This window comes from Pteropus vampyrus, unplaced genomic scaffold, assembly GCF_000151845.1.
Source record: "Pteropus vampyrus isolate Shadow unplaced genomic scaffold, Pvam_2.0 Scaffold31, whole genome shotgun sequence".
In the NCBI taxonomy this organism is placed as follows: domain Eukaryota; kingdom Metazoa; phylum Chordata; class Mammalia; order Chiroptera; family Pteropodidae; genus Pteropus; species Pteropus vampyrus.
Window position 1 is genome coordinate 7,901,997 of NW_011888812.1, and position 10,758 is coordinate 7,912,754.

The following is a 10,758-nucleotide window of genomic DNA, read 5'->3' on the forward strand; positions in this document are numbered from 1 at the left end:
TAGTTTATGTCACAACTATTCAATTCTGCCATTGGAGTACAAAAGCAGCCATAAATAATATATGTAAACCAAACAAATGTGACTGTGTTCCAATAAAAATTTATTTACAAAAAGAGGTGGCAGGCTGGATTGGGCCCTTGGACAGTAGTTTACTGCCCCCCTATTTATTGTAGCCGAACGATTTACTCAGTATTCTTTCCCTTCCATTCCCTTTCCTTTCCAGCATCAGAATCCCTTTTCTCAGAATCTTATAAAGCAGGAATTACTCTGGTTGAAGCACAAGGTGGAGAACTTGGAGCCTTTTCCTCAAAGTGATCCCTAGGGCTCTGCCTCAGGACACATTTTAATGCTAAAAAGCACAGCGCTGCAGTGTCTGGGATTGGGACCATTTAGGCATTGCCCTTGAATGAATGGGTAACTAACTGTTCCTGAACCAATTAGAGCCTGTAACCAAGGCATGGAGGTGGGAGGAACCAAAGGCCAGCCTGAGAGCAGGCCTGGATGTGAGGGTCAGGGAGTGTTTCCTCTGCTGCAGTGCACGGTCTCTCTCTTCTCTGCAGGTTCAGGCCAGCCTGTTGAAGCTAAAACGAACACCCAGACTATGAGTCACCAATCGGACACCGACCGTAAGAGCTGTGGCCAGATGAGCAGCCAGGGCCTCAGAAACCAGAGCACCCACACCCAGCTGCTGGAGGTGATGCTGTGCTTGCAGCAGACCATAGAGGACTACATCGTGCAGCTGAAGAACCAGCATCCGCAGCAGAGTCTGGCGCTGGAGGAGCAAAGGCACGGTCGGGCCACCAGGGAGGAGGAAGCCATCCTTGTTCATTTAATGTGCCAAGTGGCCAACCTCTTACAGTCTGGGGCCACTGGTGGAGCGGGGCTCCAACTGCCTTGCCCTTCCCTGGGCTCTAATGGTGATGTTGGAGGTGGGCAGCAGGCCCAGTCATCCAGGTGGCCTGACCAGCGAGGTCACCAACTGAGTGATTTGGAAGCTACATCCATCAGCTGCGACCTGTCCAACCGTGGGAATGACATCTTTAACTTATACTCCAGCTTCCAGGACTACGAGAACTACCAAAGAGACAAATACCACGAGGAAAAGAACACCTTGGTGAGGATGGGGTGGGGGGCACACTCCCAACCCCTAGGATTTACTGAGTCCTGTGCCAAGTACTGTGCTCTCTCACTTACTCTTCCCGGCCCCAAAAGTAGGTGCTATTATCTCCTTATAGATAAGAGAATGGGCACAGAATAAAGTGACATGCCAAAAAAAGGCGAAGAGCCAGGTCTGGGTTCCTCTCCTCCCCTCTACCTACTTTCCCTACATCCCTGCTCTTACCCACTGGGAGTCACTGTGGTCACAGGCGGAAGTGAACCTGCCCGCATGGAACTCCATCTAGTGATGACTGCAGTCAGCCTTTGGGAAATGAACTTCAATAATGTTTCTGGAATCACTAACGGATGCCTGCTTTGGGTGGTCTGGGAAGGTGTCTTAAAGGCTATCAGCCAGCCTACGGTGGTGATGGGAGGCTGGGTCCTCCAGGAGGGAGAACAGCATTGTGAAAGCTGAAAGATGGAATATGGCTAGAGGAGGGAAAGTCAGCGCTGCGACGAGAGGTGTGGATGGGCATAGGCCATTGGGAGGTGTGAGGATGTTTATTCATTGGTGACAGGGAGCCAATGAAAGGCTTCCAGCAAGGGAAGTTTGCAACAGGTCTCCAGCCAGAGGGTGGAGGACCGCATGAGTCATACCTTTGCTTCTGTTTCTAGCTAAGTGATCTGTGGTTGGCGGCCATGTGCTTTTCTGGGGACCAAGCGAGTTAGGTATCTCTTTGGGCACTGAGGGACTGTATCTCCTCCAATAACTCGAAGGGCCCTTACAAGGAAGTGGAAATCGCAGAGATGGGTATGAGGCAGTGACTGTGGTGCTTAAGCATCCAGGCTCTAGGGCCAGGCAGGTAGAGTCTACCCATCACCAAGGTTGTGTGACTAGTAGGTTATTCCACCTTTTTGAACTTCACTCCCTTTAAAGCAGGAATCATAATAGAACCTTTTACTCAGGAGTTGTGAGAACGAAGGCAACTCACATGGAGTACTTAGTCTAGTGTCTGGCATATGATAAGAATTCAATGCCTGGTTCATTATATAACTATTATTATTTCAGTGGCTCTCAGTGGGGAAACTTACGAGCTGTAAGATTTGGGGATTGTGGAAAGTTTTTTAACACTTCAAGTTGTTAAACATGGATTGAATTGTCTGATGGGCAGTGAGCTCTCCATTTGAAAGTATCTGGGGTGAGTACTTTGTGACATGTTTTAAGGGGTCCATCTAGGGACCAGGCAAGAGGACTGATGTTGGATTCCTTCTACCTCCAGGGCTTCATTAACCTTGGGACCAGTGAGAACAAGCTCTGCATTGATCTCATGACTGAAAGGGTAAGCCAAGTTCCTGGCTATGCTGGGACCACCGTCAGCCTCAATCCCCCTAGACTGTTAATCAGCCAGTGGTAGATATAAGTCTGGGATTTAAGAGATTAGGGAAGGAAGTGGAGGAAATAGCTTCTAGAATAGCACATTTGTCCTTCTGGATTTGCTGTGTTCAGGGTGTTCTCTGGATGGGTATAAGGTGAGTAGGCTGCCAAGGGATCCTCTGGCCCAAGTGTAGGGTTGGGGAGGTTCTTAAACACTTTTCGGTAAGTAATCTGTGTAATCTGAGAAGAGTGGGACCCCCATTCATTCAGGAGCACACAGCTTGTGTCCTCATTGTCCTTCTGGGAGGCCCAGTGTCATAGAGCAAATACCAAATGCATCCTAGGAGCAGGGTGAAGACCGTTGGGCTTCTCTGGTCTGGTCTGTCTGTCCTCACATTCTATTTGTCAACAGTTAAGTCGGAGTGACATGAACTACATTGAAGATGCCCTTCTGCAATATTCCAAAATTAGAGGACATTCATTGTAAGTAACCTCAAGATCTATGGTCTCTTGTCCCACGAGCACCTGACCTAATGCAAGGAAGTTCTCAAGGTGCTAGATTCTTGGTTGGCTGCCTCCTTGTTTCTTTAGATAACAATTCTAGAAAATGCCTAGAGGACAACATTAGGAGGCTGCCTGGTGTAGTGAAATAGCACTGCCCTATAATTCAAAAGTCCTGAGTTCTCGTTGCAATTTATTATCTGTTCCCCGGGGAGTTGATAGCCACAGTCAGTAGCGCTGTGACATGACTGGATGCTTTGACCTTTGGACGACACTGAATTCTAGACCTGGAAACCACAAGGTCTCTCTGGGTCTGTTCACAGCCTGCTGGAAGAAGTGGCCCAGTTCCTGACCTACTACTGCAAGTCACCCACCCAGCTTGATCCAGAAAACGTGAGTCAGTCTCCCAGCCTCACTGCCATTCTAGAGGAGGGCTGTATTCTTGGGGGACTCACTACATTTTCTGGATGGTACAGGGAGAACACATAGAGACCTTCAGGACAAGGACATAGTGAAGGCCAGTAGGTCCCAGCTGTTGAGGCTCCTGGTGCCTGTCCCTCCAGGGGGAGGGAGACAGGAGGGCTAGCGTTTCTTTCATGGGGATTGGTTTTTGACTCCTGCCTACTATCATATTCTTCAGGTGGTGGTTCTAAATGGCTGCTGCTCTGTCTTCTCTGCGCTGACCATGGTTCTGTGTGATCCAGGTGGTAAGTCAATGGGCTCTGCTCTCCCTCAGGGAAATAGCAGCACATGGATACTGGGCCAAAGGGAAGAAGAGCATCTTGACTCAAGGCCTTTCCCCTACAGCGCTGTGAATCTCTGACACTGATAAGAATGTCTTCCTGCTATTTCTGTAGGAGTAAAGGACTTGGATCTCCATTTAGTATAGAAGGAAAATATATGACAGTCATCAAGGAGGTATGGCCCAGGAGTGGTGACAGAGGGAACCAACTCATATTATTAGCTAGGCTTTGGGGCTCGACTCCAAATGCAGAGAGCACTGGTAAACAGGCTTTGTCTACATAGATTTTCTACCTTCTTATCTTCCTCCTAAAAAAAAATCTAATCAGTTCAAGACTAAATAAGGCTGAAAGATCTGATTTCATTCTCCCTCCTAACGATGCACAAACAAGAGTGTCAGATCCTAATGAGCTCCGGCCACATGGATGGGAAGGGAAGAAAAGAACATATGTGATCACCAGGTACAAATAACCTGAGTCGTGTGGAGAGATGAGAGCCCTCCCTGGGCAGGGACCTCAGTCTCTGGCATTTGCCCTGAAGCTGACCAGATTTTGTGAATGACCAGTGCTACTCCTGCTAGTAAGCCTGGTTTGGTTTGTACCCTGGTTTCTGAGCCATTCATAGCAATATTCTTCCCTTGTGTCCTTCTCATGTACCCCCAAAGAGGAAACTTGGGTTTTATTTCCCAAATATTGTTTGTAAGAATGGACAACTTTTACAGAGCCTGAGCCTAAAAAGCATTAATCCCCAAGTAGGAGAAATAACTTCCTCTGTTTTTAGGAGTTCTGGCGGGTTCTGATTAAGAGACCCAGGACTGACAGCTCTGTTTCTCTGTGCTTCCAGATGGCTTTTTGATCCCCACCCCCTTCTATGGTGGCTTCAGCTTTACTACCCATCTGTATGCGAAAGTTGAGCTCATTCCTGTCCACCTGGACAGTGAGGTCAGAATGGGGTCCCTTCTGATCAGCCCTCCTAGGCAATGGAATGTCCTGGGGGTGTTTCGAAGGTCTGGGTGGGGGCTTGTTTTCCTCCCGTATAAATGATAGAGGGCACAGGATGGAGAAATTAGGGCAAAGAAGGCCTGTGGGACTGGCACCCTGGGTATGAAGGCAAAAGATTGCTCAGGGTTTCTAGGAATGAGGAATCAAAGCTTAGAAGCTCTCAGAGAGGCAGTCCTCAGGCAGGGTTTGTCTTCCAGATCACTGATGTGAACACCCATCCATTCCAGCTTACTGTGAGCAAGTTGGAAAGAGCCCTATTTGAGGCTAGGCTTCAGGTAAGTAAGGAACCATGTGTTCAGGGGGGCACTGCTGCCCCCGAAAGGGGCCCAGTACTGAGATTCTGCTCCAACTTGCTCACCAAGGCAGTGTGGGCTTCTTCCTCAGAAGAGGCAGTGAACCAGGAACATGTCCCCCTAGGAGCTTGAGCCCTGTCTGTGGCAGCCCCCAGAGCTCCTTCCTACTCCTCTGTGGGCAGTATGGCAATGGCTTTGAGATCCTACCTTGGGCTTCATTAGGTGTTCTATATTTGGTGTCCTGACTGATCCTTGGCTGAACTTGAGATAGAAGTGATAGATTTGTGTTCACTGGATTGTTCGGTTCTTTCTAGTGTAAAAAGGTCAAAGGCCTTGTGCTCATCAACCCTCAGAATCCCCTGGGAGACATCTACTCCAGAGACTCCCTGAAGGAATACCTGGAATTTGCCAAAAGGTAATAATTCACCCCCCTTGAGACTAGACAGATTCCCTAAACCGGGTTCCCATTGCTTGTGGTCAAGAAGTCAGAACCAGAACTGATTTACCCCGCATGTTCTTACTACTTACTATACTCAGCAAAGTCATGTTCAGCTAACTGAAATTGGGATGAAGGAAATGTACCCACATGCTTATTGCTTCGACCAAGCTTTTTCGCCATTTCTTTTCTAATCTTGTCCACGACAGACATAATGATCATACAGGTTTTTGCTTTTCTACTTCTTGTAGTATAAGCACTTTCTCCAGCATCTGTCTCCCAAGGTACTTGGCCTAAGGTGCCAAGGAAGACAGATCTCAGATCTTTTGGGGTGATGATGAAGACGTGTCCCTAAAGCACCTTCATATCCCATTTGTAAGATATGTTCACATCAGATGTCCCTGGAGTCTTGAAACTGCCCTACTAGGTAGGGTAGATAATCTATTTCCTAGAAGAGATGCACTTGTTCAAGCCTCAGAACTAACCCAGACCAATGAAGGGCAGAGCATGGGGACAAGAGGAAGAATGCTGGAAGTCTGTGGGCTGGAATTTGACAGAACGGGATTCATATCCTAGCTCTAAAGCCTGCTAAGTGAGGGAATTAACTTTACATCTCAGAAACTTTGTTTCCTCATGTGTGAAATGGGGATAACAGTACTGCCTCAGGGGACTGTTGGGAGAATAAGCATGATGGGCATAAGCCCTTTGCCCACTTCAAGCCACTGTTTGATTCAGACCCTGGGTGGGAACACCTGACTGTACCAGATAGGAACCTTGGGGACACCCAGCCATTTTCCATTGGTCTCTGATTGATAGTTAAAAGGTTGGGTATGATGTTCTCTGGTATGTCTTTTGAGTTTTATCCCTTCCCAGTACTTCCAAGCCAGGTCTAAAGGTCCCTTCTAGTGTACCAGCCGCTCTCCCTCACAGTAACTGTTGGAAGGGTTGAATGGGCTGCTGGGGCGGTGGGAGTATCTGATCTGCACTCAGAGTTGACCCTCAGGAATGTGAGCTAAGATTAGAGACAGAACCTTGATATTGTTCTCCCTTTTTTCGCCTCGCTTGCAGGTACAACCTACATGTGATCATAGATGAGATTTACTTGCTGACTGTGTTTGATGAATCCATCACATTCCACAGTGTTCTGAGCATGGAAAGGTAAGTTGGTCTCAGTTGGAGTTGTAATGAGAACCATGAGGCTCCTGCTTTTGCACGGTGAGGTCATGTATCATAAATTTATTTGGCTAAGTGCTAGGAACTGAGTTAAGTGTGAAAATTAGCAAAGTATGATTTCTTTTTCCTCTCAAGTACTTTTTTGTCTAAATGCTATTTTGTACACAAGATAACTTTACGGCAAGGTAGAAAGTGCACTGTCAAAAGTCAAGATAAACCCCTACAAAAGGTCAGGGTAGGAACATCCTGATCAGTAGAATACACAAAGAGAATAAAAATAGGGCAGAACTTTCTTAGGGATCGTATTTGGCCCTAGGATAGAATCCCAGCAGCCAAAGTAAGGGATGGTCACGTCTGGTTGAAGGAGCAGCTTTACTAATGGTGGAGCATAAGAAGTAAGTGAGCACATTTAGACACAGTGGGAGCCCACACTCTGAAGAGCCAACTGCCGGGGAGGTGGCTTTGGATCAGCTGTGAGAAGGCTGTGAACCAGGCTGAGGATCCTGGACTTCATTTAGAGAGCACTTGGGAACCGTTCCATTTTTTTTTGCCGCCCAAATACCTAGTGTTTATTAACTGGGGCAACTGTCTCTTGAACTTTGGGCCTAGCTCAAGTTCTAGTTCAAGTTCCTGTTTTGTCTAGGAAAGACCTCAAGTCAACTTTTCTCTTTACTCTGTATAGCCCCAAGTATTCATCCTTCAAAGATTTCTCTATAATCTTGATGGTACTCTCTTCTCTCCAGTTTGCCTGACCCCGAGAAGACCTATGTGATCTGGGGCCCCAGTAAGGTGAGCCCCGGCTGCTTGTTATTGGGTAGGAAAAGGAGGGAAGCCAGGAACAGAAGGCAGATGAACCAGGTATTCCCTCCCCTAATTCTCTTCCCCTAGGATTTTGGGATCTCCGGCTTCCGTTGTGGTGTACTCTACACCCACAACAAGAAGGTGGTCTCGGCCATAAGCATTTTCGGCTACCTCCACGGCATCTCTGGCATTGCCCAGCACAAGCTGTGTCAGCTACTCCGTGACAGAGGTACTGTGCTCCATCCAGGCATCTTGGCAGACTCATGACCATGGAGAATTCCTGGGTCTGCGTGGGCCTCTGATGTGCCTTCTGTACACTGACACCCTGTTCATTGTCTTGGGTTTTATGGTGGAGGACAGGAAGTTTGAAGGAGGGCAGGATGCAGCTCAGCTGGTACAGTAGGGCGTAGACAGAAGAGGAAGGTGCTGGGCTAAAACACAGGATGGGCTTTAATTTTTGGCTGCCTGGTAGCTCGTGTTCTGCCTGGAAAGGGGATAGTCAATCAACTGGGACTTAATTAAGGTGGGAACTTCAGAAACCTATTTTCCATCCCTGATGCCCTGCTTGCTCACACAAAAATTGTGAAGAAATGCCCTGACTCCTTAAGTGTGACTTGACTTCATCTTATAAAGTGGCCAAAGGAGAACTCTAATATGGGCAAGTTGGTGTAGCTACTACATCTGTGGCACCTGAATTCACCTGCCCCCTTTGATCTCATGTGAATGCTGGCTTCAGAGAGAACTTCTTTTAATGCCATGGCCCAAACTTATACAAGGCCCCCTTTCTTTAATTCCTTGTATTAGAGCAGATGCCAAAGCTAGAGGATTTAAATTAAGAGCTGGAATATAATGAAATATATGAAAATAACCAGATAAGCTGGTTTAGAAAATAATTTACTTTCAACTTTAGGCGAGTGAATGGGTAGGTAGGAGAAATCCAACTAGACACTTCCCTACATGGGACCAGGCCCTTTGATATTTGGCAGAAACCAGCCCCTTGAACACTGGTTCTCAGTCTCAGATGCACAAGGGAATTACCCTAGAGGTTCTGATTTAGATGATCTGGGGCTGCAACCTAGGCATTAAGACTTTTAAAAGCTCTCCAGGTGGTTCCATGTGCTGCCAAAGCTGAAAACAACTGGGCTGGGATGACTCTCAAGTATTTCTAGGTTCCTCAGAGTCCACCATGTAAAGCTGTAAGGCAGGAGGTAACAGGAGCTGTAAGTGCTCACGACTTGCTCAGTTGACAACAGCAGCACAACCCAATATAGGAGAGAATCTGACTTCTAGTCTCTGGAGTGCTAACTCAAACAGAACACTCCTCCTGGTTTATCGAGAGGCCTGATATCTTCAACAGTGCTGTAGGTAGATTAGTGTTGGGAATGGATGCCATCAGCTCAAATATAATAGAGTCAGTCTTGGATAGAAATAGTTGTCAGGAAGCCCAGATAGGGAGAATTTGGTAAGGAACTCTTGGCTGATCTCTGTCACAAAACCTGTGACAGCATTCTTCCTCCGCCCCTCCAGAATGGATTGACAAAGTCTTCCTGCCCACCAATCGCTCCCGGCTGCAGGCAGCTCACAGGTACATCACTAACAAGTTGAAGGCGATGAAGATCCCTTTTCTCAGTCGTGTCTCCGGGCTTTTTATCTGGATGAACTTGCAAAAGGTGAGCTCTGGGAGTGAGGTCAGGAGTTCTTGGGCAGATTCTGCTGATGAGTCTCAGGCTCATCCCTGTCCCTCTGCCTTGCCTAGTACCTGGACCCGTGCACATTTGAGCAAGAGCTGCTCCTCCATCGCTGCTTCCTGGACAACAAGCTGATGTTGTCCCATGGCCAGACCTTCATGTGTAAGGAGCCTGGCTGGTTCCGCCTCATCTTTTCGGATAAGCCCTTCCACCTGAAACTCGGTGAGCAGTGCTAAGCTCCCAATCCTGGCATCTTTCAAAGGTGCCCCATTTACTCCTGTAACCTAATAATTGAGTCTTCCTTATTGGCTTTTGGCAACCTACAGCTACAGCCTGTATACCATAGAAGGTTTACACTTTCATATTTTAAGTTCCCTTGCAAACAGGGAGTATAGGCACCTACCGTTGAGCAGGACATTGGGACTCTAAGCTGATCACAAGTGGCACTTTGCCCTGTGGGGCTTGAAGTCCAGTAGGTGAGATAGACAGGTAGATGATCATGGAGGTCCCTGTATGTTATCTTGTGGAGTTCAGATTCTCCTATGAAGGTTATGGAGAACATGACATTCATTTAACAATGATCTCTTGCATCTCACCACCTGCTGGACACTGTTGTATCTACTGGGAATAGAGCAGTGATGAGGGAACATTTATGCTTCAGAAATAGATTTTGAGCTAATGTGTAGAACAGACGGAGTGAAGGGACACTAGAGGCAATAGAAAACTTGATGATGTCAAGGCCAAAGCCAGGTTACAGGATTTGATATGAGACAGGAAGGTGTCTGGCAGGCAGATGCTGGACAATGAAGCTGAAAAAGAGCCATTGGGGATGAGGTTGGTAGACTTGGAAATCTATTTCAAAGAAGGGCGGGCAGAAGTTCAGCATCTCTGAACAAGAGGCTCCATGATGGTCTACCGTGACCTGGGAATGTCTGGGGACCACTGAAAACCCACTAATTCTTTCTTTCTCTGTCTCCATTTGGACCTTCTAGCCATGCATCGATTCTCTCAGACACTAGAGCAGAAACAGGATCAGACAGAGAAGCAACTGGAGGATGCACTAAGGGACTAAGCCCTCGGCCTCCCAACCAGCAGCTACAGATCATCACATGCTCAGGGAGTCCCGACATCAACCTCTGGTCTGGAAGGCTGGGGACTTGGCCTGGTGCTGTGACAGAGCAAACAGTAGGCTTCTCCAGAAATTAGCTCGTCTGGCCCAGTCACCACCCTTCTTAAGTTGTGCATCTGTCGTTTTCAGAAGCCTTGCCTCTTTTTATTCTTTACTAGCCATTGTGTGTGTGTAAAATGTTTTTATGGGGGTTAGAGTGGGAAAGACTAGAGAAATAAAGCGTTCTCTGCATCCCTATTTAGATGGGGTTATTCTTATATTCTATGCCTAATAAATTCCATATTCTCTTAAATTCTAGGCCTGTTTTATTTCTTCATAATCACCTTGGGGGGAACTATTTAATTTTTTTGTCCTTTTTACTTTTAAATTCTAAAGCAGGTTATTTATGAAGAATACTGTGAATGTGAGTTCATTGGATGAATATGGGAGCTTATGGGACCGGAAGAGGTGAAGAAGGGAACCAGAAAGGCTCTTGGGAATCTCTGTAATGGGAGACTCAAGGCAGTTTAGTATGCACATATA

General features: G+C 47.1%; 1 protein-coding gene across 1 annotated transcript; it reads left to right on the forward strand.

Moving 5' to 3' along the window:
• Window positions 1–566: 566 nt before the first annotated feature.
• Window positions 567–10,497, forward strand: ACCSL (1-aminocyclopropane-1-carboxylate synthase homolog (inactive) like). The gene is made up of 14 exons (XM_011356851.2): window positions 567–1,114; window positions 2,379–2,438; window positions 2,886–2,956; window positions 3,298–3,367; window positions 3,615–3,681; window positions 4,559–4,656; window positions 4,914–4,991; window positions 5,324–5,424; window positions 6,514–6,603; window positions 7,362–7,407; window positions 7,507–7,648; window positions 8,947–9,089; window positions 9,176–9,329; window positions 10,100–10,497. Exons 1-14 carry the CDS (start codon window positions 602–604, stop codon window positions 10,177–10,179), a joined length of 1,713 nt encoding a protein of 570 aa, XP_011355153.1. The 5' UTR covers window positions 567–601; the 3' UTR covers window positions 10,180–10,497.
• The last annotated feature ends 261 nt before the right edge of the window (window positions 10,498–10,758 follow it).

Coding starts and splice junctions, on each gene's coding strand:
- ACCSL (XM_011356851.2), top strand. CDS start 602: ATGAGTCACCAATCGGACACCGACCGTAAGAGCTGTGGCCAGATGAGC. Junction 4,657..4,913: donor CTGTCCACCTGGACAGTGAG/GTCAGAATGGGG, acceptor TTTGTCTTCCAG/ATCACTGATGTGAACACCCA. Junction 6,604..7,361: donor AGTGTTCTGAGCATGGAAAG/GTAAGTTGGTCT, acceptor TCTTCTCTCCAG/TTTGCCTGACCCCGAGAAGA.